The sequence below is a fragment of the Molossus molossus genome, unplaced genomic scaffold (genome assembly GCF_014108415.1).
Source record: "Molossus molossus isolate mMolMol1 unplaced genomic scaffold, mMolMol1.p scaffold_m16_p_3, whole genome shotgun sequence".
Classification (NCBI taxonomy): Eukaryota; Metazoa; Chordata; class Mammalia; order Chiroptera; family Molossidae; genus Molossus; species Molossus molossus.
The window spans coordinates 110,844,998-110,872,349 of record NW_023425366.1 but is presented as its reverse complement, the minus strand read 5'-3'; the positions used below and the strand labels follow the sequence as shown (position 1 = coordinate 110,872,349).

Sequence of the window (27,352 nt, the reverse complement as noted above, 5' to 3'; positions counted from 1 at the left end):
TGGGGCCAGAGCTGGGAAAGTGATGTGGCAGGGGTGGCTCTCAGAGGGAGGAGCTGCGCTGGACAGGGCAGCAGAGAACTGGGCTTGCAGCTGGAAGGTGTGTGGGAACAGGCATGGCTAATGTGAAATCTGGGGAAGAGATTACAATATCCTTGTATGTGTAGGAATTTCAGAGATGAGTAAAAAAGTGTTGACAGTGTGGGAAAAAGAGGGACAGTTGCCGGAGTATGTCCTTGAGCAGGTGAGGAGAGATGGGATTCAGAGCACAGTGTAGGTTTAAGTTATTTAGCCTCTTGGAGCCTCCGTCTCATCATCTGTGAACTGGGATAATCAAAACTACTTTAGAACAGAAGTTCCTAATTGTGACACTCTTGACATTTTAGGCTGGATAATTCTCTGTTGTGGGGCTCTCCTGTGCACTGTAGGATGTTGAGCAGCATCCCTGGCCTTCACCCACTTAATGCCAGTAGCACCCTCCAGTTGTGTCAATAATGTCTCCAGATGTTGCCGACTACCCTTGGGGGTGGGAAGTGACATCACCCTGATTGAGAATTTCTTATCTATACCCATTCTTCAGTAGAGCCCCTTATACGTAGCCTCCTTGAGCTGTCCTTATTTGAGTGTGCCTGTTGTTTCCTGTTAGCAGCCTGACCGAGGCAGGAGCGGAGGACCTGCTCGGAGGACCTGCTCGGAGGACCCGCTAGTGTCAGACTGTCCCCTCAGTAGAATAGGAAATATAAAAGAGAAGTGAGTGTGGTGGCTTTTCTCCTCTGTGGTTCAGTGTGGGGGCCGGGTACTCTCTGGAGTTGTCCCACCCATCCTTTGGAGAACCCTGTAGTTGCTCCTTTGGCTTGGTAGGTGTTCTGGGCCGATATCTATCTGTTGCAGCCTTTCCCATAAAACACATACATATATTTGTTGTTGTTGTTAATCCTCACCAGAGGATGTTTTTCCTTTGATTTTTTTTTTTTTTTTTAGATAGAGTGGGAAGGAAGGAGGGAGGTTTGAGAGAGAGACAGAGAGAGACATCGATGTGACAGAGAGACATCCATTGGCTGCCTTCTTCATGACCCCAACCAGGGATCAAACCTGCAACCCAAGTATGTGCCCTTGACTGGGAATTGAACCTGAGACCTTTCGGTCTGCGGGCTGATGCTCTAACTGCTGAGCCAAACTGGCCACTGCTAAGCATGTTTTTTTATTGAGGTGACATTCACATAGCATAACTATTTATGGTTTTAATACAATTTAAACAATGAATAATTATTACATTTTATTATTTATTTATTTATTTATTTATTTATTTATTTATTTATTTTCCTCTGCTGGCATCCTGTAACCCTCTCCTAGCACCCTGGGTCACTAACGGGCTGCCTTTGATCCCTCAAACATCTAATTCACTCCCATCTAAGGGTCCCTCCAGTGGTGTTTGCTCTGCCTGGATGCTTATCCCTTGACCTTGACTGGGCTCTCTGCTCATCATCTTTTTTTATTTTTTTAAATTTTCATTTATTTTTTTTTTCCTCACCCAAGGACATTTTTTCCATGTTTTGTTCAGATAGAGTGGGAGGGAGAGAGAGAGAGAGAGAAACATCGACGTGAAAGGGACACGTCGAGTAGTTGCCACCCGCACGACCCAACCAGGGCCAGGGACAAACTGCAACCGAGGTACGTGTCCTTAGTGGGAACTGAACCCGGGTCTCTCAGGACCGCGGGCCAACGCTCTAACCGCTGAGCCAAACTGGCCAGGGCTATTTTTTTATTTTTAATTTTATTTTTGTTACAGATGTTTCTCCTTTTTTTACCCCATTGACACCCTCCTCCCCATTCCCCCCACCCCGTCTCCGGCTTTGTTGTCCATGTCCATTGGTTATGTGTACATGCATATAAGTTCTGTGGTTTATCTCCTCCCTCCTCCCACCACTCCCTCTTCCAAGGGTTGTCAGTCTGTGCCCTACTTCCACGTCTCTGGGTCTACCCTATTCCTCAGACTGTTATGTTCATTATATTCCACAAATAAGTGAGATCATGTGGTATTTGTCTTTTTCTGCTTGGCTTGTTTCACTTAGGATAATACTTTCCAGGTCCTTCCATGTCGTTTCAAAGGATAAGAGATCTTTCTTTCTTACAGCTGCATACATGATACATTTAAAAGTTATAAAAATAATTGGTCATTTAAAAGTGAAAAATTCAGTGGCACTTAGTATATTCACAATGTCATACAAGTTCCACCTCTATAGTTCCAAAACATTGTCTTCACCCCGAAAGGAGGTGTGTTCTGTCTGTATGGGTTTACTTATTCTGGTCCTTCCCAGCTTTTAAAACACAGCTCAGGTCCCCCCTTTTCATTAAGTTTCCCCTGGCTCCCAACAGGATGGCAGTGTGGCATGTGCAAGGAACACTGACCTAAGAGGCAGGCAGACCAGGGTCTCAACCTCCAAAGTAGCTTTGCTTTGCTGCCTGACCTTGGGAAGAATTCCTGGCATGCAGTGGGCACCCAGAGAAGGTTGCCTTCTTTTTCTTTTCTCCCTTATACCTCCTAGTGCATCGCCAACATTAGTCTTAGACCACAGAAATGCCTGGTATGACTTAACTTCTGCCATTGCAGGAAATTCCACTATTGAAGTGTGTGTGTGTGGCCTTGATCAAGTGACCTAACTTCTCTGTGGGTGGGGAACCATGCTTACCTTGACCTCCAGGGTTGTTGCAAGGATTAGAGAAGGACTATGCATAGGGTGCCTGCTTCATCTTGCTCGTTTTCCCCTCCCCAGATGCCATGGACCCTTTACACCTTTTTATCCCCCAGTACAGCGAATGCAGAGACCTACTTTTAATTGCTTTCCCTGAGCTTTGGAGAGAAGGTAGCCAGTTGAAAGTAATTGTTAGAGTCAGGAGTCTTACACCAACAACAGCAATAATCATAGCTAGCGTGTATAAGGTGCTTGGTATATACTTGGCCCTGTTGGAGGTGCCCAATAAGCATTCAGTCCTTTAACAGACCTCGGAGCTGCAGAGTTTAAGTAACTTGTCTATGGTCACATAGCTGGTGTGCAGGATTCGAACCTGGGCTGTCCCATTCTTCACTCTTTGAGGTCTGTGGTAAAAATTAATGTAGAGTCCTAGGGACACTGTAGATAACAGGGATGCACTTGAACCAGGTGAGTGGTTCCTACACGCACATGTGATTTCTGACTTAGAGCCCTAGGGATCACTGCATTTCCTGACAGGTTTGTGGACACCTGGTGGTGTTTTCTGGGGTGGCTTTACATATTTTATTTGCATTTTGATGGTGATCTCACAAATTAAAAAGAAGCCTGGTCTGGCTTATCTGGTTGATAGTGTTGACTGAGGCTGTATTTGGAGAAGGAAGGAAGCAGGAAAGCTGGGCTTTCACAGAAGAATCGTTCCTGAACCGGCAATGAGGCTGTAACTACGGGTTTGTTATAGGGGCTGAGACTGAGCAAGATTTAGAGATGGCTGAGCCAGGAGCCAGGGAACCTGAGATTGGATCCCTCCTGGAGCACTTCCCATGGGACTGGCCTGGGGTGGGGGAAGGTCTTTTCCTCTCTGAGCCTTGGTGAAGGGAGCCACCTTTCCTTCTCTGTCAAGGACACAAGGATGAAATGTCAGTCACTCAAGGGCTTAGTCCACACTTGAGGCTCAGCAGGTGGGGATAGGTTCAAGACTGGAGGATTCTTCTTGGCCTTGGCAGGGGTGCGGTGTAGCTCTGCCTGCCTGTTTCCACAGAGGCCCCATGTTGGCAGACTGCAGAGCCAGGTCAGGGGCTCGTGCAGAAACCAGTGCTCCGGGAAGGGAAATGACTGTCCTGTCACATGGCCAGCAAGCAGCCTGGCCTTGGTGAGGACTCATGATGCCTTGTGACTTCCCGCTAGTGCTCCTTCCACTCTTCTTGGCCACGGGCCCCTCGGGCGCCCCCTGCAGTCGAGTGCTCCCAAGGCCGCCTGTGCTCCCTCCACCCAGTGAGACTCCTTCTCTTAATCCTCATTCAGGGCCAAGATGGCCGCAGGTGCCCTGGCTGAGGACAGGGTTGTCTCACTGAAGGGCATTGCTTCTGTAGAGAGATGGCAGCCAGGGGGCGTGGTGAGCTGAGGCCTGCACAACCTCAGGTTGTTTCTCCATAGAGAACGGGCCTTTCTTCCTACCACCAGAGAGCATTGTAAGGTGAAGCAGAGGGGGCTGCTGACATCTCACCGGGAAGAGCGGTGGTGGCAAGACGCCGTCCGTAGAGGAGATCTAGGATCACTGTCACATCAGTAAGGGCAGCTGCTATGTCCTTGCTGTTCAGATGTAGGTCAGGACCCAGCAGCATCAGCATCACCTGGGGGTTTGTGAGAAATGCGGACTCCCAGGCCCCACCCCAGACCTGCTAAATCAGAACCTGCCTTTTAGCAACACCCCAGGGGATTCGTGTGCACATGGAGGCTTGAGAATGACTGCACTGAAAGTGATCAGTAGTGAGATAATGGAGATTTTTATTTTCTTTGTGCATTTTTTTTCTAATTTGTTATTATTGTTATTATTATTATTATTATTATTTTTTTTTTATCCTCACCCGAGGACATTTTTCCATTTTTTGTTCAGATAGAGTGGGAGGGAGAGAGAGGAACAGAGAGAGAGAGAGAAACATCGATGTGAAAGGAACATATCGAGTGGCTGCCACCCACACGACCGACCAGGGCCGGGGACAAAGTGCAACCGAGGTACGCGCCCTTAGCGGGAACCGAACCCGGGTCTCTCAGGACCGCAGGCCGACGCTCTAACCGCTGAGCCAAACCGGCCAGGGCTATTGTTATTATTTTTTTATTGATTTTAGAGAGAGCGGAAGTGAGAGGGGGAGAGAGAGAGAAACGTCAATGACAGAGGACACTGATTGGCTGCCTCCTGCATGCCCCTTACTGGGGATTGGGCCTACAACCTGGGCATGTGTCCTGACCAGGAATCAAATTGGTGACCTCTTGGTGCATGGGTTGATGCTCAACCACTGAGCCACACCAGCTGGGCTATTATTGTATTTTTAAAAATTTTTTTATCCTCACCCAAGGACACTTTTGCATTTATCTTCAGATAGAGCGGGAGGAGAGAGGGAGGGAGAGAGAGAGAGAGAAGCATCCATGTCAGAGAGACACATTGACTGGCCGCCACCCACACGACCCCAACTGGGGTGGGGACAAACTGCAACCGAGGTACCGTACCCTTAGTGGGAACCAAACCCGGGTCTCTCTGCCGATGCTCTAACTGCTGAGCCAAACCGGCCAGGGCTATTATTGTATTTTTTACATGAATTACTTTTTATGTTGTGGTAAATACACATAACATAAGATTTGTCGTCTTAATCATTTGTAAGTACATAGTTCATTGGTGTTAAATATATTCACAAGGTTGGGGCAACCATCACCACCATCCATCTCCATAACTCTTATTGTGTTCAAAACTGAAACTCTATCCCTATTAAGCAATCCCCATTCCTTCCTCCCCCCAGCCCTTGGCAAACACCATTATACTTTCCTCTATGAATTTAGCTACTCTAAGTACCTCATGGGAGTGGAATCTACAGTATTTCTCTTTTTGTGACTGGCTTAGTTCACTTAGCATAATGTCCTCAGGGTTCATCCATGTGGTAGCATATTGCAGTTTCCTTCCTAAGAATGAATACTATTCCACTGTATGATATACCACATTTGCTTAACCATTCATTCACTCATTTATGGACATTTGCACTGCTTTCATGTTTTAGCTCCTGTGAGCATGGGTGTAAACTTTCTCTTTGAGACCCTTCAGTTCTTTTGGATATAGACCCAGAAGTGGAATTGCTGAGTCATGTGGTAATTCTGTTACATGAATTACATATATGATCAGAAAAAACAGCAAAGACGCCCTGGCTGGTTTGGCTCAGTGGTTATAGCGAAGGCCCACGGACCAGTGAGACCTGGATTCGATCTGGCCAAGGGCACATAATCCATTGTGTCTCTTCCCAGCCTTGGTCAGTGTCGTGGCCCTGGTCAGGGTCGCGGCCCTGGTCAGGGTCGCGCTGGAGGCAACCAGTCAATGAGTCCCTCTTGCATCGATGTTACTCTCTCTCTCTCTTTCTTTCTCTTCTCTCTCCCTCCCTCCTAATCTGTCTAAAGATAAATGGCAAAATATCCTCAGGTGAGGATAAAAAAACCCCAGCAAAGACATTTCGGGGGTGAGGGAAACCTTGTCAGGTTTCCAGCCAGCACTGCACGAGGGCCAGTAGAGCTGTGGTGCAGTTCTTGGGAAAAGGGAGAAAGGAAACCTGGCTTCTGTGTTCTGGTGCTGGAGGAGAACAGGATCAGCCTTCTGCTCAACGAGGAGCAGGGTTTGTGGATAGACACAGGTGTCAAGAGAGATGTTAGAGGACCTTGGATGGGCGGGGTCTTCATCATGAGTGATACTTCAAGGTGGCCTCTTGACTGGTGGGCACGATGTGTAGGCTGTCCTTTCTCAAACCCTCTTCCGGTGAACTAACAGTGGCAACATTCGGGCAGTCAGCGGTGTACTGTGTGTTTGCGGAGTGGCCACCCTCTGGTTTTATCTCCAGGCCTGGAGTGAGGGAAGAGCCTGTGTGGAGGTAGTTCTAACTCAGGCGTTTGAAGGGATGGTCTTGGGTCAAGGCCACAGTTCCACCAGTTAGTATTCAATTTATAACAAAACTAAGCCCTTTTTCATGGGCCATGAGATCCTTTATGACTTGTCCCTGTCCTTGTGTCTGATCTTTACTTCCCTTTTTTTGTTCAAGTCACAGCAGACTTCCTTTTGGACCTGGAAGACCAGAAGCCAGGTGTGTTCCTGCCTCCTGGGCTCTACTTGGCTCTTTGCTCTGCCTGGTTGGCCATATCTTTCCATGGCCGCTCCTTCTCTTTATAAAGGGCTCAATGTCACCTGGGCAGAGGGGCCTTCCTTTCTCCCTGTCTCATCAGCCCATTTGGTTTTTCTCCCTGGTATGGACCTCTAACATCATCTCATTTATTTGTTTACTTAGGTTCTGTTTGTTTCTTTCTAATAGAATGTTTGCTCCATGAGAAGATGGCTCTGTCACAGCATTTATCTCCTGTGTCCCTGGCCCTTAGAATATTGCCTAGCATACATGTGAAGTTAAATAGATACTGAATGAGTCAATGCACACAGTTATTTGTCCTCTCTGAGCTTCAGTCTTCCCATCTGTGGTATGGGGATCCTAATACCTGGCTTGCAGGGTAGGTGTGAAAACTATAAGACATACTGCATGCAGAGTAGTACTCAGTTGAGTGCCTGGTGTGCAGGAAATGCTCAATACAAGGTCACAGTTGTTATCAACCTGGTGGCCTTGGCATGACTTGGATGAATTACTTGGCCCTGGCATGACTTGGATGAATTGCTGACCTTCTCTGAGGTGGTGCCCTGCTGTGCTCCCTGGTGAAGCCCATGTTGAGTTGCCCAGCAAAGAAGCAGTGTGGTGGCAGTTCAAGACCTGTAGCGTGGAACATCTGCTCTTGAAACCCTCACTCCGAATCTCCTTTGAAACAACTGTGCTCTGTTCTGTATGGTGCGTCATGACATGTAGCCATGTCTTTGTTGGTTGGAGTTACTGGACCTCTTGTGGAGTATCAGATGTAGCTATACAGTGTTCTGCCGGGTACTTTGAAATGTCCTTGCCCAGACCCCCTTTAAGTGGAAGTTCAGTATATGCCATCGTGTATCAGTTGAAGAAGCTTTTGGCTGTAAGCCACGGACCAGTGTACAGTGTTTTGAACAAATGGAGTTATTTGTGTATCAGAGGTAGTAGATTTGTAGTATTGGTTCAGCAGCAAAATGACATCAGGACTGGTGTCTTTGTAATCCTCTTGGCCTTCCCTCCAGGCTTTTTGCTTCATGGTAGCAAGATGCTGCTCCGCTCCACCCAGTGTGTTTATGATTAAGGCATGAAAGAGGGAAGAAGGAAGGAAGCCATTAACATCTGTTCTTTTATCATGATGGCATAATTTTCCTAGAACCTTCCTTGTGTACTTCTGCTTGCATCTCATTAGCTAGAACTTCTTAAGGTCAGCCTTATAAGAGAGGCTTAGAGAAGGAGTAACGATGTTTTCCAGCCTGTGTTGCAGGGGCGTGGGAAAAGGATGTTGGAGAAGACGGTGAGGGGAGGCAATGGGCAGGCCTGCATGGTAGGAAACCTGTATTTTAATTTAGATCATTGGTTCTCAGCCAGGGGCAATTTTTTCCCTAGAGGACATTAGAGACATTTTTATTGCCACAAGTAGGGTGTGTCACATGTGTGCACATGAGCGCTTGCGCTGATGGTATCTAGTGGGTAGAGGCCAGGAATGTTGCTGGACATCCTACAATTCACAGGGTAGCCCGCACCATCTGGCCCAAATGTCAGTAGCGCCAGGGTTGAGTAACCCTGCGTTAGACTGTTGCCAACACATTCTTCAAATTTGGGGACCATAGTTTAGCTGCTTTCCTATGTTTCAGTGACAGGGAAATTGTCAAACTTCATTGTAATAATGCAGATTATTGGTGCTGACCTTGTTACTGATTTTATTAAACAGAAGGCTGACACTGGTTGGAGGCAGCTATATGGTATATGTCAGAAATTCTTGATAGAACTAATGAAACCTTGTTGCATTTCAGGATCACAGAACAATGACATGAAAAGACAATTTCTGCTGGAGCGACTGCTGGATGCAGTGAAACAGGTAAGAGGAAAGCTTATGTTGGACCTTGAGATCAAGTAGTAGGATCAGATAATTAATGTAGAAGTCATCTCGGTTGTGCTATATAGACGGACTTACTCCCACGTTGTATCTGGGAACAGTGAGGCCAGTACTTTTCCCCGGAAGATGATAGAGCAGGGAAGGCAATCAGAGGTAGGGACAGAGGTGTTCCTGTGTCCTGACTTTCTAAAGCCCTCCAGAGGACCCCATCCTTCAGTGATGTCCCTTTGAGAAGGGCATTGCTATGGGTTTCAAAGTCTCATTTCCAAGCAGTTGTGTTTCAGGGCAACTCTTACGGGTGCTCAGGTGGTGGTTGGGGTTAGGATCCTGTGAGCATAAAAATAGAGACAAGGAGGAATGAATCATGCCCAGGATTGATGGTATGGACCCTCCAGGTGGGCTGTGCTCTGAGTGGTTGATGCTGTTTTGGTGTTTGGCTTTTGGCTGGGTGGGAAGTGAGCTGTGACTTGAGCTGGCATAACTTTGCTTGTCTGCGTGTACCATGCATGCATCATTTATTGCACATTCACTGTGTGCTAGGCTCTCTGCTAAGTGTTTTGCATGTAATCCTTCCAACTGCCCTGTGAGGTAGTTTCTACAGTTATTTCCATTTTATGGCTAAAGAAACGGAAGCTCAGAAAGGTTCAGTAACTTGCTTACGGTGTCATAGTTAATAAGTAGCAGAGCTAGGATCCAGCCCCGGGATTTATAGGTAGCTCACATTTTGAAAGGGGCAACTGACAATTATATCCATGTAATCACAAAATAGGAAGACAGGAGATAAACACTTTAATAAAGGTGTGAGTTAGGTGTTGACTGTGTTAGGTGAGCTCAGAGAATTTAGCATCTGCCCAAGCCTCGAGGAGCCCTGATATGATGCAAACAACACAGGCTCAGGTGTAGCTGGGATCTAAGGCCAGTTTCACTTCTTCCCAGCTGTGTGTACTTGGGCAACTCATTTAGCCTCTCTGGGCATCCTTCTCCTCTGTAGTCTGTTCACTGATCTCCACAGGCTGTTGAGAGAGTTGCATTTGTTAAAGTAGGTCAAGGCCTGGCCACCTCCTGGTCCACTGGAAATATGGAGCACACATTATTCTTTTCTTCTTTCTTTGCCCCAGAAATGGAAAATATGACAAGAAGATGAGGCATGTGGAACCACTTTAAGTGTAGCAGTTAAACAGAAATAAATTGGAGCTTATACCCAGATCTGTCATTATTATTATTATTATTATTATTATTATTTTTTGAGGTAGGGGGTAAAAGTGATATATATATGCCTTTTATAAATCAACTTTATTGAAGTATAATTCACATACAATAAAATACACCAATTTTGAGTGTGCAGTTCAGGAATCTTGTAAGTCTGCTACCCACAGCAGAAATTCTGCACCTTTAAAGGAGAATAGTGGATTTTGGTGATGGTTGCACAATATTGTTAATTGAATTGTATAACTAGAAATAGTTTCACTGGTAATTTTATGTTTTGTGTATTTTACCACAATTAAAAAAAAGGAGAACAGTTTGCTTTTTTTTTAATTGATTTTTTTTTTTTCTCAGAAAGAGTAGAAGGGAAGGAAGGAGGGATAGAGGGAGAGACATCGATTGGTTGCCTCCTGCATGCTCCTTGACTGGGTTTGGGAATCTAACCTATAACCCAGGTACGTGCCCTTGACTGGGAATTGAACCCGAGACCCTTCGGTGCAGTCTGATGCTCTAATCGCTGAACCACACCAGCCAGGGCAAGAATAGTTTGCTTTTGTTGGTACCCACCCTGGGTAAATTGTCATTCAGCATAACCAGCTGACTTGTTTGAAGCATGATTTTTAAAAAAATTCTCACTTGAGGGTATATTTTTATTGATTGTAGAGAGAGGAAGGAAGAAACAGAGACACACATCAGTGTGAGAGAGAAACATTGATGGGTTGCCTCCCATAGGCGCTCTGACCGGGGATTGAACCTGAAACCTAGATATGTGCCCTGACCGGGTAGCAAATCTGTAGCCTTTTGGTGTAAAGGACGACGCTCCAGCCAACTGAGCCCCCAGGCCAGGGCTGAAGTGTGATTTATACTGTCATTATTTTCTAGCCAGTCATAACAGCCATGGGCCCTGTCAGAAGGGACCCATCGTTGCAGATTTGTGGAAGTTTTAATTATTGCCTGATAAGAGCCCTGTGTTACATAGCCAGCTGCTGACACACGGAGCTTTCCTAGATAATGTGCAGAAGCTGTGTGCTTGTTTTCCTCCTAGCATTGTTTCCCACAGGCTCACTTCTGTACAAGGGGGAGGAGATAAGGGCTTCCTTTAAGTGGCAGTTGGAAGGCTGGGGTGTCCATCTCACATCCTGGGCTGACACCCAGGGCAGGGTGATGGTCTTCTTCGGCACCCAGAGTCTCTGGCCCTGTGCCCCTGGCCGACCCTGAGGCCTGTGTGGGCTCTTTCGTGACAGTTGAGTGTCCCATCCCAACAATTGATCTCAGTGGCTTCTTTTTCTGTGCAGTGCCAGATCCGCTTTGGAGGGAGAAAGGAAATCGCCTCGGATTCCGACAGCAGGTAAATATGTCGCTTCTAGAACCATTTACTGTGTAAAGCAGAAAGGTGATTAGAGACCACAGCTCCGCAGCCACGTGGTGCGGTGATTGAGTCTGGGTGGTCAGTGGCCCGTCTGTGCAGTGGCTGCTCTGAAGAGTTCCCAGCGTCCCGTACTCTCCTTTAGGAGCCTGTTCTGAGGGAATTCCTTGGAATACCTGCTGTGTAAAGTTATTGTCAGGGAAATTTATAATGCTGAAAACTCGGAAATCTAAATGCTTGGCAATTGGGAAATGGTTAATAAAGTGTAGTGCATCAGTGGAGTGGAAAGTTATATAGCCACTAAATCGATGTCTGTGCAGCATTTTTTAGAAGCAGAAAATGTATGTGTAGAATGAAAAATCATATATTAAGTAAAAATAACAAGAGCAGGATACAAAATTATATGGGTGCAGAGTGATACTAGTTATGTTCAGCAACTCTGGCAAAGAATGTACCAGAATGTGAACAGAGGTAATGTTGGAGTTAAGATTATTGGAAATCTTTATATTTCCTGATATTTTTCATATTTTATACTGTGATTGTGTGTTCCTTTTATAACTAAAAAAAAAATCCTGCCCTGGCCAGTTTGGCTCAGCGGTTAGAGCGTTGGCCCACAGACCAAAGACTCGTGGGTTCGATTCTGGTCAAGGGAACAGACTTTGGTTGCAGTTTGATCCCTGGCCCTGGTCAGGGTCATGTGTGAGGCAACCAGTAGATGTGGCTCTCTCACATCGATGTTTCTCTCTCTCTCTTCCTTCCCCCACTCTATCTGAAGATAAATGGAAAAAAATATCCTTGGATGAGGATTAAATAAAAAATAATCCTAAGACTTGCCATTGACCTCATGACCCAGGAAGGGCTGGCATACGCCTATAGCGTTGACTGGGAGGCGACACAACGGTTTTGGCAGAGGAGAGACACGCAGGCCTTCTCTGGAAAAGTGTTGAGAAGTCGTTGGAGCCGATGCCTGCCCTGCGTGGTGGAGAGCCAGGAGTCACGCTCCTGCCAAAGAAGGGAAGGGAAGGAAAGGGAAGGGAGCTCCCTTGCTCAGCACTCATCCCATCCTGGAGACTTTCCAAGTCCCGCACCCTCTTACCCTGCCCACCCAGCGGAGCACTTCCCTTCTCTGTCCTTTCCCAACCTTGTTCTGGGACACTTGGCCACCATGAGCGCAGCCTGTAGTGCTACGTTCGAACAGAGCCCTGGGGACTGAAACCGGGGGAGAGTTAACGTGCTACCCCCTCCCTTACTCTTCCGCCTCTTTTGGCTTTGTTTTTTTCACAATACTTATCGCCAACTGCTAGCAGTGTACATTGTGCTTTTCTATTTAGTTTATTTCTGTGTCCCATACCAAAATGTCAGCTCTGTGGGGGGTAATGTTATGCTGTCTTGTTCACTGACATACTCCCAGTCCCTAGAAGCATCTAGAAGGTGCTCAGTGAAGATTCGCGGTCCGGTTGAGTGCGTACATTGCATCGTACCATAGTCAAGTGTTTAAATAACTGAGCCACTAGAGGCTTGTCAGCTTTCAGGGCAGAGGGCAGCTTCTCCATTTTTTCACTTCTCAGCATTTTGCACAAACATTTTATGCTTGTCACACATTAGGTTTTCAGTATACATTTGGGGCATTAGATCATCAGACGGATTTATTGCCTCAGTTCTTCCAGGGGGCTGTCGATGTGCCCTGTGCAGGCTGGCATGAGTGTGCATGGGCCCTCAAGGCCCAGCTTTGAGACCTGGCTCTTCCTCCTTCGAGCTGTGTCACTTGCCTTACCCGCTAAGCCCAGGAATTAGGTCTACTGTGATACTGTGATTAATAAGAAAGATACACACTTGTCCTTTGTCCCCATTTCTGGCACTGAGCTCCTAAAACCCCTGGAATTTTCAGTGTTGATATCCAGAAAGGTGTCTTTTGTTATGTCAACATAACGACTTTTGGAAAGCACCAAAGTTAGAGGCTGTTTCCAGGAGAACCTGTGGTTAGAGGGTTGGAACCTCAGTCCCACACCCCCACCTCTGGGCAGAGGGACCTGAGATGGAGTTCAGTTGCTAATGGCCAGTGATTCAATCAATTTTGCCTATGCAACGAAGCCTCCATAAAAACCCAAAAGGAGAGGGTTCAGAGAGCTTCTGGGTGGGTGAGCACTCGGAGGAGCCGGGAGAGGCCCTCCCTGCGAGAGCATGCAGCTCCATGCCCTTCCCACACACACGCTACCTGTTTCTGCTATCTGGCTGTTCCTGAGGTATAAGCTGTTTAAATAAACTGGTGATCTAGTAAAGAACATATTTCTCTGAGTTCTGTGAGCCACTCTAGCAAATTAATCAAACCCAGAGAGGGGCTCATGGGAACCTCTGAGATATATAGCTGGTCAGTCAGAAATACAGGTGACAACCTGGAGTTGTGTTTGTCGCCTGAAGTCAGGGGCTGGTACAGTCTTGTAGGATTGAGACGTTGACCTGACGTTGGGATCTGACACTGTCTCCAGGCAGATAGTGTCAGAGTTGAACTATAGGACGCCCAGCTGGTGTTGGAGTATTGCTTGGTGATAGGGGGAAATCCAAACTGGTATCTACCAGCCAGCTGTGAGGATTCAGTCACATACTGTGTGTAAAAGTGCCAGACAGGTAGAAGTGCTAGTTTCACTCCATATAAGCAGGTCCTTGTCCCTTGGGGAGGGAAGGCTGGCTGGGACACTTGTTACCTAACTTGTGGCACCTACCCACGCAGGTAGTAGACTGCAAATAGCTGGAAGGGTGGAAGTGAATTAGTGAGCCTGTTACTGTTCTTGTTTTGCTCTCAAAGGAACAATGGAAGATGGAGGATTTCTTTTCATGTGACTCTGGGCATAGTTCTCAGTCCCATTCGGAACTTCTTGTATATGTCTCTTCCCACATCATTCTCCTCCAGGAATCTAAGCCCTTGTGTCCACTAAGAGTAAGGGATAACGAAGAGATTTTTCATAAGAGGCCAAGTGTTATCTTTGAATGCATTTTACATTTACTGTCTTGGGGAAAGTTTTAGGCAGGGCTGTGAGGTGTTGGCTTGTGATTGCAGCTAGAGAGTTCAGCTGGTCAGACGGACATCAGTAGGAACCGTGGAAAGGATGGTACACTGGTGTATCTGCCAGGGCTCTTTGGTAAAGAAATCTATTCCAGTTAAGGATATTGTGACCTTAGGGAATGATGGCAGGCCAGGTTTGGAAACAGGAAGGAGTCAAGACAGCTTTGGAAGGCTCATAAGCTTGAGGAAATAAGAGTCCAGAAATGGTCTCCTAGAAGGGATGCTCATCTAGTTGAGGCCCTCACTGCTGGAGTGAACACCAGCTGTTTTCTGACTCTCTCTCATTCTCTTCAAGATTGACCTTCCAGGGAGGAAGCACCTGATTGATTGCTCAGTCTCAGGTCACAGCCACCTGCTGGCCACCAGCAGAAGGATTTGGCTGAAGGAGTTTCTTGGGACTCCGATGCCTTACTTAGTGTGAGCCATCCCATCAAGATGGTACCCAAGGAGGAAGAAATAAACCTTCAAAACGACATCTAGGTGCTGTTATGAAGGTGGAATAAATATGGGGTGACCAAAATGCCTGTCCCCTGTTGCTGCTGAATTGTAATGATACTCTTTCTTATGACAGCGCTATCTGGTTTAAAAATGCTGATGTCTGCACCATCTGTTTCATTTGATCCTCAGAAGGACCCCAGGAGAACAAGAGGGGATATATTTTCTACTTCACAGGCATAAAAGCTTGGAGGCTGGTCACTTGTGCAGCATTTATTTAGCAGCTCCTGAGAGTTGGTGCTGGGGGCACAGGCCTCGGTGAGGTGGGTCGCACGGTTGTTAGGTGGTGGAACGGGACCGGAGCACAGACTTCATGTTCCCAGTGTGGTCCTCACTCACCAGCACTACATCCCCTTGTGTTTTTCTGGTCGAGTTTTCCAGATTGAGAGATTCGTATCACTTCAGGTACTTAACATTATTTTAAGTGTTGAAAGTCATGGCATTAAATTTCTTTCAATTGCCTAGTGGCTCAGTTCTTTTCTTTTTCTTTTTTTTTTTTATCCTCACCCGAGGACATTTTTTTTTTTTTCATTTTTTGTTCAGATAGAGTGGGAGGGAGAGAGAGGAAGATAGAGAGAGAGAAAAACATCGACGTGAAAGGGACACATCGAGTGGCTGCCACCCACACGACCCAACCAGGGCTGGGGACAAACTGCAACCGAGGTACGTGCCCTTAGCGGGAACCGAACCCGGGTCTCTCTGGACCGCAGGCCGACGCTCTAACCGCTGAGCCAAACCTGCCAGAGCTCAGTTCTTTTCTTTTAAATTCTCTTTATGACTTACTGATATTGGGGACAAGACTTGGTTTGGTGTTGATACTGTTAAGTTGAGTGAAAAGAAATTGCCAATATTTGATTGTTCTTGACCTACGAAAACAACAGTATCATACAGTTGAAAATAATGATCTCTGACAGCCCCTTCCCCTCTTCAGACACTGTGAGGTTTCAGGCTCCGTCTCCCTTGTAGGGCGACTCTCCTTCGAGCCCATCATGTGGGCTTTCCTTTTGCAATAGCGATCGCGTTTTTCCTTTTGAGACAGGGTTACGTGGAAAAAGTGAGTCACATTCAAGACAAGTAACTAACAGTAATACCCTCGGATGCGACAAAGTGGCCGAGGTGTTTGGGAAAGAGCATGCTGGCGGGACTGAAGCTGTTGTTTGGGTTGGGGGCCTAAATGGCGCTCAGTGTTTTTCAGCTAAAACCAGAACGCAGAGTGTGAGCGTGTGTGCGTGCACATGCGCATGCGCGAGGAAGGTTCGCGCTCCTGCGAGACGACACAGCAGGATGCACCGCCCTCATCTGAGGAGAGCAGCATGTTCACGAAGGGAAGGGACAGGCAGGGCTTGTTTCCCATCAGATTTTGTCTTTAGAAACCTCCTCCGAGGATGTGGCGGCAGCCCCTGGGCTCCTCACCCTGTTCTGTCGGTGTTGTTTTCCGGCTCCGTCTCCCCTCAGAACAAAGACCATTCTGTGCCTCGTTCAAGTTACTCCACGTTCTGCCAGTCAGACTTGGCCTGTGGAGAGGCTGTAACATACCTTTAGACGGAACGGCCCGAGGACTCAGCAGGCAGGGAGGTACCTCAAAGATGAGACGGGTTGCTGTTCCCCAGAAGCATCTTCTTCCCAGATGGAATTACGGAGCACAGTCTGGAAGTTTCCCTTCGGAGTTATAAGTGGCAGCCCAGACTGCGGGCAGCAGGATGAGGTGGACGCTGGAGCTCAGACTTTGATCCCGGGGTTGCCAGTTCCGTGTCAGTTGTACTGTGGGCAAGTTTCTGACCTCCTCCTGCCCCAGTGTCCTCAGAAACAGGGAGAGTAGTACTGACATTTACTTCACAGAGCTGTTCGGAGTTAGTTCACCCGCAGCCCTTAGGGCAGGGCTTGGCAGCTAGGAAGTTTCCAGATGTAGTGAGCTGTGGTTATCGGCATCATAGTCTATGTCAGCTGTCTTGACACTTGGCAAGTATTCCCTGCACACTGCTTCTCTTTGCCATTATGGGTGAGTTGGCTTTGGGGATTCATCTCAGAACATTTAGAAATTGTAAATTTTGGGGACCCGTTCATTTAACTGTGTCAGAAGAAATGAGAGAAGAACATTTTTTTTCTCCTTTACATGCCTGCCAGGGAAGAGGAATTTGTTTTGGTGATTTTTCTGAACCTGTTGAGGAATTAGAAACATTTTTGAAGTTTTTAGGAAGCAAAAAACCAAAATCAGCTGCCCTTTGCTGTTCCCCAATGTTAGCCTTAGCACAGTGAAAACCTGTCATATGTATTCCTCTGGACACTTATGGAACCAAATGGCTTTTTCAGGCATTTGTTTTCCTCTTTTAAGTGTCTCTGGAGCTTCATCATGTGCTTTTTCTCTTCCGTTTGTCACAAGTTTCTTACCAGCCTCTTAGTTTTTTCTTGAAAGTATTAAAATTTTTTTTTACAGACTGACAGACCTCAGAAGAGGGGGATGGGTGCAGAGGGAAGAGATAAACCTCAGGACTTATATGCATGTATAGGTAACCATGGACATAGACAAGGCTGGGGTGGGGCGGGATTGGGAGGAGGGTGTCAATGGGGGATAAAGGGGAAACATCTGTAACAAAAACTAAAAAAAAATTTATTTTTCTTTGTTAATTTTAGAGAGAGAGGAAGGGAGAGGGAGAGAGATAGAAACATCGATGAGAGAGGACATCTATTGGTCGCCTCCTGCATGCCCCCCACTGGGAATTTGGCCCACAATCTGGGCATGTGCCCTGACCAGGAATAAACCTGGTGCATGGGTTGATGCTCAACCACTGAACCACACTGGCTGGGCTTACCAGCCTCTTAGTAGTTTGAGGTGTTGACTGGATGTTCCATTTCTTCTCAGGCTGGCAAAAAATTCTGAAGTTCATTAATTACATTATTTATTCCCCCACTCTGAGTACTTTATTTCCACTTTGAGGCCCTATAGTAGATAATTCTATATTGTATCTTCTTTTATTTTACTATATTGATCAAATGAATTGATTTCTTTTTGGAAAAAGAGTATTTTTAGCAATTAGGAAGCTCTAGGGCATTTAGCAAGTCTGAGTACATTTCCATATCTGAATCTTAGTAAGTGTTTATGTTGTTTATATTGGTAGTTGTTGAGGGCAGTGCTTGACCCACAGGAAACAATATGTAAGCGCTGTCATCACCGCCATCCTGATAGTGGAGAGAGGCTGTGAGCATGAAATACGAGCTTTGGTGTCAGACATACTTATCTATCGCCCACATGGCCACAAATCACCAATTACCAGCTGTGTAACTGGGGACTTAGCTTCTCTAGACCTCTGTTGCACCATCTGGAAAATCAGGTGATGATCATGTTATCCACTTCCTAGGGTTGTAGGGAGGATTAGATGTAATAATGTTTGCTTGGCACACCCGATAAGAACTTAATAAACTCAGTGTGTTTCCTTTCTGTGTCTAGACCTACCAGTGTTTTGGCTAAATAGGAAACTAAAGGCTAGAGTAATTGCTCATTAATTCCTCTATTTAACAGATATTTACTTAGAGATCACTAGGCTGGCACTGGGGATGCAAACTGGATGAGATGGTTGCTGTCTTCAAGGAACTCAGAAATTGAATCAGGGAGATAGATATGAAAATTGTGGATAGTCACAGCGGCCTGTAGTAATAATTACACAGTCTAGACATGAGAGGTGTGTACAGGGTCTTTAGTGGTCAGATGGGCAATGGGGGTTCTGGGCAGTGGGACTAGCAAATGCGAAGGTACAGGGATGTGCAAGAAAATGGTGAGATCACAGGTGAAGTGCAGTGTGTGGTGGGGGATGGGCTGGAAAGTCATTACTAGATTCTCTTGCTGTTATGGGGAAGAGGAGAATTAGGGTATCATTTCTTTTCTTTTTTTAAATCCTCACTTGAGGATATTTTTCCATCTATCTTCAGATAGAGCCGGAGGGAGGGAAGAGAGGGAGAGAGACAGAGGGAGAGAGAGAGAATGAAACATCAACGTGAGAGAGACACATCAACTGGTTGCCTGCTGCAGACCCTGACCGGGGCTGGAGACTGATCCGAGGTACCTACCCTTGCCTGGAGTCGAGCCAGGGACTCTCTGGTCCGAGGGCCAGTGCTCTAACTGCTGAGCCAAGCCCATCAGGGCTTGCTCGATCTTCCTTCCTTTCTTTTTTTTTTCCTTACCAGAAGATATGTTTCTGTTGATTCTTTTTTGAAGGAGGGATGGAGGGAGAGAGAAAGGGAGAAAGAAAGAAACCTAGAAACATTGATTGGTTGCTTCCCATACATGCCCTGACCGGGGACCACAACCTAGGTACGAGAGCCCTGACCAGAATCAAACCTGCAACCTTTTGGTTATGTAAAGGATGACAGCCCAACCATCTGAGCCACCCAGCCAGGGCAGGGTATTATTTCTTAAACTATGGCTACTTGTATACCATTTTTACAATTTAGCCACTTCTGTATACTGTCTGAGCCAGAGATTGGCTTGAGATGGAATTTCAAGGCCCTGTCTATTCTGGTATTGTCATAATTAATACCATTAGTGATCAAAGATTGATGGCTGGTGACGTTTTTCTTTATACATTAAAATGATTAACATAGCCCTGGCCGGTTTGGCTCAGCGGTTAGAGCATCGGCCTGCGGTCCAGAGAGACCCGGGTTCCGTTCCCGCTAAGGGCGTGTACCTTGGTTGCAGTTTTTTCCCTGGCCCTGGTTGGTCGTGCGGGTGGCAGCCACTCGATGTGTCCCTTTCACGTCGATGTTTCTCTCTCTTTCTCTGTTCCTCTGTCTCTCCCTCCCACTCTACCTGAACAAAAAATGGAAAAATGTCCTCGGGTGAGGATTAAAATAAATAAATAAATAAAAAATGATTAACATAAAAATTGTTCATCTCTGTTACCCTTAAATTCATATTATGTACTATAAACACATAGCTAACTGTGGTAGGAGTAAGAAAGAAACAAAGATAGATAATGACATAACTTTACATTTCAGGAGGCCCTGTGCGGTGGACGGCTGAGTGGGGTGGTTGTACTGGAGAAGAGACAGAAGGATTGAGAAGCCTTGATAAGATTGAGCGACTGACTGCACATGGGGGATGAGACTTAAATGGGTGTGGTCAGCAGTCAGAACAAATGTGTTGTGTTTATTTTTATTTTTTATGTTTTTTAAATCTTCACCTGAGGATATTTTTCCATTTATCTTCAGATTGACTGTGAGAGAGGGAAGGAGGGTGGGGGAGAGAGAGAAATGTCCACGTGAAAGAGACACTTTGATTAGTTGCCTCCTGCACAACCCCAACCAAGGCCGGACTGAACCTCAACCGAGGCACGTGCCCTTGACCGGAATCGAACCCAAGACTCTTGGTCCGTGGGACGAATGCTCTAACCCCTGTGCCAAACTGGCCAGGGCTATTTTTATTTTTTTAAAGCAAGCTTTTAGTGTGGAGTTTCTTCCTCCTAGGATATGGACTCCAGTCAAACGTGGAGATTCCACTGGCTTTATGTCACTTTTATGTGTCCTCATTTCCCACTTATGTGCTTCTCTTTTGACTGACCAGCTCCTTCAGCAGATCCCTGCTCAGCTGCCTCTTCTGTTCCTGCTTCTGACGCTACTCATCGTGAGTTCCAAGCACTGTTTGCCTCCAGACCAAGAGCTCGAGGCCTTTGTACCCCAGAGAACATAGTTATTGTGTTTCCATTAGTAACTTTGGAAAATGGTCAGAAATTATGATTTAACGCCTTTAAAAAATGGCTCTTTTTCTAATTTTTGGTTCTTCTGGTAAAACATTCATTTGATTTCTTTTTACATATCTGTCTGCCATCCTCAAACCTTCACAATTACAATATCTTTAAAACTACTGCCTTGTGAGTTTTCACTAGTTTGTATTTCTTTGTCTACTTTTTTTTTTTGGCCTTCTTATTCTTTACTATATATTCTTCTTCCTCCCTTTGGGTAACTTAAGTTAACGATGAAGAATTATTTGCTTTATATTTTTCCCTGCATGTTCATGCAATCTTTTAAAAATAAAATATACATGTGTATACGCACACAGGTTTTATTGCCATTGTTTTATAAAAATTGAATTATGTGTATTATGTTCTACATCTGTATAATCTCTCTTAGCATTACCCTGTCAAAACCTCTCCAAGTTACAGTTCTAATAATTCTTTTTGTGTGTGTGTTAATCCTCACCCGAGGATATTTTTCCATTGATTTTTTTAGAGAGAGTGGAAAGGAGGGAGGGAGAGAGGGAAACATCAGTGTGAGAGAGACACATCAATTGGTTGCCTCCTGTATGACCCAGACTGGGGCAGGGGATCGAACCCGCAACCCAGGTATGTGTCCTTGACCAGGAATCAAACCCTTGACCCTTCAGGCAGTGGGCTGACACTCTAACCACTGAGCAATACTGGCCAGGGCTCTAATAATTCTTTTTAAAAGGCTGCATTATATTTCCCTATGCAGATATACAGACAATTGCCTATGAAGTAATACTGACTTTATGTCTAGTTTTTACTACTATGGACAATGAAACAATAGACACCCTTGAGCATCTTTTCTTATATACTGAGGCTTTTATTCTTTAGCTTAGATTTCTAGGGTGCTGGGTTGCTTCTTCAAAGAGAGTGTGTTTATTTTTAGTAGTTGTGGTCAGGTACTTTTCCAAAAATGTCTACCGGCAGTAGTACCCTTTTCTTTCTTACTAACAATAGTTTTGAGTGTTGTTTTGAAGTTTTGTCAGTGTGGTGGGTGAAAAATGGTGGCTCACTGTGACTTTAATTTGCATTTCCTTGCTTGCTAGTGAGTTTCAGTATCTTTTTTCTTTTAAATGTTTGTTGACTATTTAGCTTTACTCTTTTGTGCAGAGCTTTTTCATATTATTTGCCCATTTTCTTATTGGATTATTTATCCCCTTGTCCATTTGTGAGAGCTCTTTGTATATTATACAGTTACTAATTAACCTTTCCTCTGCTTTCTGCATTATAAAGTTTTTTTCATATTGGTTTGTTTATTATCTTTGTAAGCACAGATAATATTACTATCTATTATAATATCACATTTAAAAATCTTTGCATGGTTAAATGTATTTTAACTGAGGATACATATCTACCTACCAGTTTCTGGGTTTTCAGTATTTTAAGATTTTCTCCAACATTAGAGTGTGCATATGGTCTTTTTAATTTTCTTGTGAGATTTTTATTGTTTACAGTTAATTCTTTAATCCATCTGGAATTTATTTTTGTGTGGTCTCTGGGATAAGTCATGGATCCAATTTTAGTTTTTTCTAGATGGTTGCCATCTTTCTCACATATCTTTCTGGCCACTGGTCTCTGGGATGCAGTTAACTTTCATTCCAGTTACTTTAAAGCACTGTGTGGATTTGATTTTCTGGTCCTGGGACCCCTGGCGGAGCGAGGAGTGGGGGAGACTGCATGCTGGTGCTGCCATACCGAGGATAGATGCCCAGCCTCGGCCCTCGGCCCTCGGCCCTCAGCCCTCAGCCCTCTGCCCTGTGCTCCTGGTTGAACACTCTGGTTGTTTCCAGTGTTGGTTTTGCTTTTGCTGTTGTAAACAATGCTGCAGTAAAAATACATGTGTGTATGCATATCCTTGTATACGAGTGCTTTTATATTCAGTTGCTTATTTGGGCTTTTAATTTTGAGATCATTGTAGATTCACATGCAGTTATAAGAAATCATCTAGAGCCCTGGCCGGTTTGGCTCAGTGGTTAGAGCGTCGGCCCACGGACCAGGGTCCCAGGTTCGGTTCCCGCTAAGGGCATGTACCTCAGTTGCGGTTTGTCCCTGGCCTCAACTGGGGTCGTGTGGGTGGCAACCAGTTGATGTGTCTCTCTCACATTGATGTTTCTCTCTCTCTCTCTTCCTTCCTCTCTCCCTCCTGCTCTATCTGAAGATAAATGCAAAAGTGTCCTTGGGTGAGGAAAAAAAACACACAAAAAAATAAAATAAAATAAACTCCCATATACTTGCCTTAAAAAAAAAAAAAGAAATCATCTAGAAAGATCCCATTTACTCTTTACCCTGTTCCCCCCAATGTAACATCTTCTAAAACTCTAGCATAGTATTTTAAATTTTCCTAGTTTCAGTTACACTTATTTGTGGGGGTGTGTTTTTAATTCTGTGCAGTTTATTGCTGTGTAGATTCATTTGTCCACCACCACAGTCAAGACACAGAATACTTTCATCAACCCAGCATGCTTCCTGTTGTCTTTTTATAACCATGCCTACTGTACCTCTGTTCCCTCCCTCCCCATCCCTAACTCTCGGCCAATTTCTTCTCCATTTCTATAATTTTATGAGTGAATTCTATGAGCCTTTAACTTTTTTTTTTTTTTTTTTTTTTTTTAGTATCTTGTCCCAAGATTCTTCTGTATTTTTTCCTATTATTTTTACAGTTTATTATTTTACGCTTCTATTTTTCTTTTAGGCAGATCTACCTGGAATTTAGTTCTGTCTGTGCTTTGAGATAGAAGTTTACTCTTCTTGTCTTTCAGCCCTATAGCTACTAGTTAAAGAGCCCACTTTTGCCCATCTGAATTGGCCAAATCTAAATTTATCTACATTTATACAGTAATTTGGCAATAATTGACATTTTAATTTTAATTTTTCCATTCAGGAAAATGGTATTTTTATTTATTTTGATCTTTGTACTTTTGAACAACATATTATGGTTTTTTACATATAGGACTTGTGTCTTTCTTGTTAAAAATCTGATTTATTTTACTTTTTTTTTTTTTATCCTCACCTGAGGACATTTTTGCATTTATCTTCAGAGAGAGCAGGAGGGAGAGAGGGGGGAAGAGAGAGAAACATCTATGTGAGAGAGGCACATCGAGTGGTTGCCACCCACACGACCCCAACCAGGACTGGGGATAAACTACAACTGAGGTACGTGCCCTTAGTGGGAACTGAACCCGGGACTCTGGTCTGCGGGCCAACGCTCTAACCGCTGAGCCAAACTGGCCAGGGCTATTTTACTTTTTTTACTATTGTAGATGGAATTCTCCTCTCCCATTTTGTCTACTTGAAAAAAATTAACTTTTTTTTTTTTTTGATTTTTTTTTTTATCCTCACCCGAGGACATTTTTCCATTTTTTGTTTAGATAGAGCGGGAGGGAGAGAGAGAGAGAGAAACATCGACGTGAAGGGACACATCGAGTGGCTGCTACCCGCACGACCAACCAGGGCCGGGGACAAACTGCAACCGAGGTACGCGCCCTTAGCGGGAACCAAACCCGGGTCTCTCTGGACCGCAGGCCGACGCTTTAACCGCTGAGCCAAACCGGCCAGGGCGAAAAAAATAAACTTTTAATGTTATAGTTTCTTTAATTGTAATGTTTTTTATTTATGTGTTAGAAACATTTTTATAACTTTTTGTAGATCTGCTTTTTTTCACTTACCATTATAATCTAAGCTTTCCAAAAATGCTATTTCAAGTTCTCTGTAAACATTTTAAATAGTTGCATGATTTTTACTCACCATAACCTTTAAATCACATTTCTGCATTCTTTAGCTATAGCTCAAGGTAGCAGTATTTCTGGTTTGTGAGATAGGAACTCTTTTTAAATATTTGTTTTAGGAAAAAATGCTAATTTCAGAAAGGCGTAGAGGTAAGAAAGACATCACCAGTAAGTCTTACCATGTGGCTCTTAATTCTTTTCTAAATATTTTTTAGCATTGTTGAGAAAATACTTAAATACAGTTTCATATTATGCTTATTTTTCATTGTATTATAAATATGCTGGCTTATTGTAAGCTTTTGATAAATATTTTTAAGGGCTAAACAGCATTAAATCATATGCTGTGCTATCATTTGTTTAATTAGTTCCCCAAGTGTTAAATATATAGGTGTTTTTAAACTTCCCATTAGTATAATGTTGCTTTAAATATTTTTATTTTAATATATTCTTTATTTTTCAATTGCAGTTGACATTCAGTATTATTTTACATTAGTTTTAGGGGTATATCATAGTGGTTAGACATTTATATAATTTACAAAAAAGCGGTCCGCCCTGATAAGTCTAGTACCCACTTGGCAACAACCATACATTATTATATTATTGTCTGTATTCCCTGCTGTACTTTATATTCCTGTGACTATTTTGTAATTATCAATTTGTACTTTTTGTTGTTATTAATCCTTACTCAAGGATATTTTTTTCCATTGATTTTTAGATAGAGTGGTAGGGAGGGAGGAAGAGAGAGAGAGAGAGAGAGAGAGAGAGAGAGAGAAACATCAATGTGAGAGAGACACATTGATTGGTTGGCTCCTGCATGCACCCTGTCTGAGGCCAGAGATTGAACCTGCAACCCAGGTACATGCTTTGACCAGGAATTGACCTGAGACACTTCAGTAGGTGGGCTGATGTTCTAACATCAGCCAGGACCAATTTGTACTTCTTAATTTCTTCGCCCTTTTCACCCAGCCCCCCAAGACCCTTCCCATCTGGCAACCATCAGTTTGTTCTCTGTATCTGAGTCAGCTTTTTTTTGTTTGTTTATCTTGTTTCTCAGATTACACATATAAGTGCAATAATATGGTATTTTGTCTTTCTCTGACTTATTTCACTTAGCATAATAACCTCTAGGTCCGTTCATATTGTTGCAAATGATAAGATTTCATTCTTTTTTATGGCCAAGTAATATTCAATTGTATATACGTACCACATTTTCTTTATCCAGTTATCTCTTAATGGGCATTTAGGTTTCTTCCATATCTTGGCTATTGTAAATAATGATGCAATGAACATAGGGATGTATATATCTTCTCAAATTAGTGTTTTGGATTTGGATAAATACTCAGAAATGGAATTGCTCCTGGCCCGTGTGGCTCAGTGGATTAAGTGTCATCCCATGGTCTGAGCAGTCCCTGTTCAATTCCCAGTCAGGGCTCCATCTTCAGTAGAGGGTGTGCAGGAGGCAGCTGATTGATATCTCTCTCTCACATCGATGTTTTTATCTCTCTTCCTTCCTCTCTCTCTCAGAAATCAATAAAAACATATTATAAAAAGAAATGGAATTGCTGAGTTATAAGATAGTTCTATTTTTAGTTTTTGAGGAACCTGAATGTTATCCATTGGGGTCTGGGCCCGGGGTCAGTCTGCTTAGGGCCCCGCTGGTAGTGAGTGGGTTCTTGACTTCGTTAGGAAAAATTTCACAATATGAGTCCAGGTGATTTTGAGAGTATGTTTATTAAAGCTGGGGAAAGCAAAACAAAGGAAGGGCTTAACGATAGAAGAAGTAACAGGGTAGAACCTAAGGTGGGGCTGCTTTAGCTGTCTAAGAAATGGAAGTCACAGTAAAAGAAGTGAGCTCACTGGGAAGTCAGAGAAAAAGGGGCCTTGGAGACAGGTTCACAGGGTGAGCTCGGGTCCAGCTGCCATTACCCACTGCTCCTTTGGTTGCAAGTCTCACGGGATCCCTTAGAGTTTAGGGGCAAAGCAGCAGAGAGGCAAGGTGTGGGCTTGCCGTAGTGAGAGCGCACCAATGGCTCCTTTATCTTGAGGCTTTTTATCTTTCTTTGGCCTTCCGGAATCTTAGGGAGGGTCTCAGCGGAGGGTCTTAACAGAATATTCATTAGCTCTTGAGGTGTGTCTTTCAATATGTTGATTTATCAAAATGTGCAGATAGTGAGGTTGGGTTATTTTCTAATTGGTTTCATTAAAATTTTTTTTTTCTTTATTGATTTTTAGAGGGAGAGAAAGGGAGAGGGAGAGAGAGATAGAAACATCAATGAGAAAGAACATCGATTGGCCACCTCCTGCACACCCTCCACTGGGGATTGGGCCCACAACCTGGGCATGTGCCCTGATCAGGGGTCGAACTTGTGACCTCCTGGTGCATGGGTCGACGCTCAACCACTGAGCCATACTGGCTGGGCTGGTTAGTTTCATTTTTAAAGAATGTCATCAAGAATATCACTGTCAGGGACCAGGACAGAGGCTGTTCTGCCCCTGGATGGTCTGGAATGTGTAAACCTTTTGCTCCTAAGTGTCCTTGGTTAGATAAAACCTTGTGATTCATTAGATCACTGTAAATTGCTCAAATCCTTGGGCCATGTTTAATGATTTTGTCTCAGTTTCCCTTATTCCACTTGTCAAGGAATTCCCCTAGCTTCTTAATATCCTGCCTCATTCATACTGTTTTCCATAGTGGCTGCACCAATCCTTATTACCACCAACAGTACACAAGGGTTCCATTTTCTCTACATCCTCTCCAGCACTTGTTTGATTTGTTGATGATAGCCATTCTGACAGATGTGAAGTGATGTCTCATTGTGGTTTTAATTTGCATTTCTTTGATGATTAGTGATGTTGAGCATCTTTTCATATACCTATTGGTGATTTGTATGTCTTCTTTGGAGAAATGTCTGTTTGGGTCCTCTGCCCATTTTTTAATTGCCTTTTTTTTTTTTTTTTTTTTTCTTTATTGATATTTTAGAGAGAGACAAACATCAATGAGAGAGCTAACATTGATT

General features: G+C 44.4%; 1 protein-coding gene across 21 annotated transcripts in view; it reads left to right on the top strand.

The window, feature by feature from the left end:
* The window catches only part of SNX29 (sorting nexin 29), a 526,970-nt gene that overhangs the window by 15,702 nt on the left and 483,916 nt on the right, over positions 1–27,352 (top strand). For all 21 annotated transcript variants that reach the window (XR_004961818.1, XR_004961819.1, XM_036280935.1 and 18 more), the window contains exons 3-4: positions 8,650–8,714; positions 11,231–11,283. Coding sequence is in view for 19 of the 21 variants with exons in the window: in XM_036280935.1 (XP_036136828.1) it covers positions 8,650–8,714; positions 11,231–11,283 (118 nt within the window). In the remaining 2 variants the exon portion in view is untranslated. The remainder of the gene's footprint in view (positions 1–8,649; positions 8,715–11,230; positions 11,284–27,352) is intronic.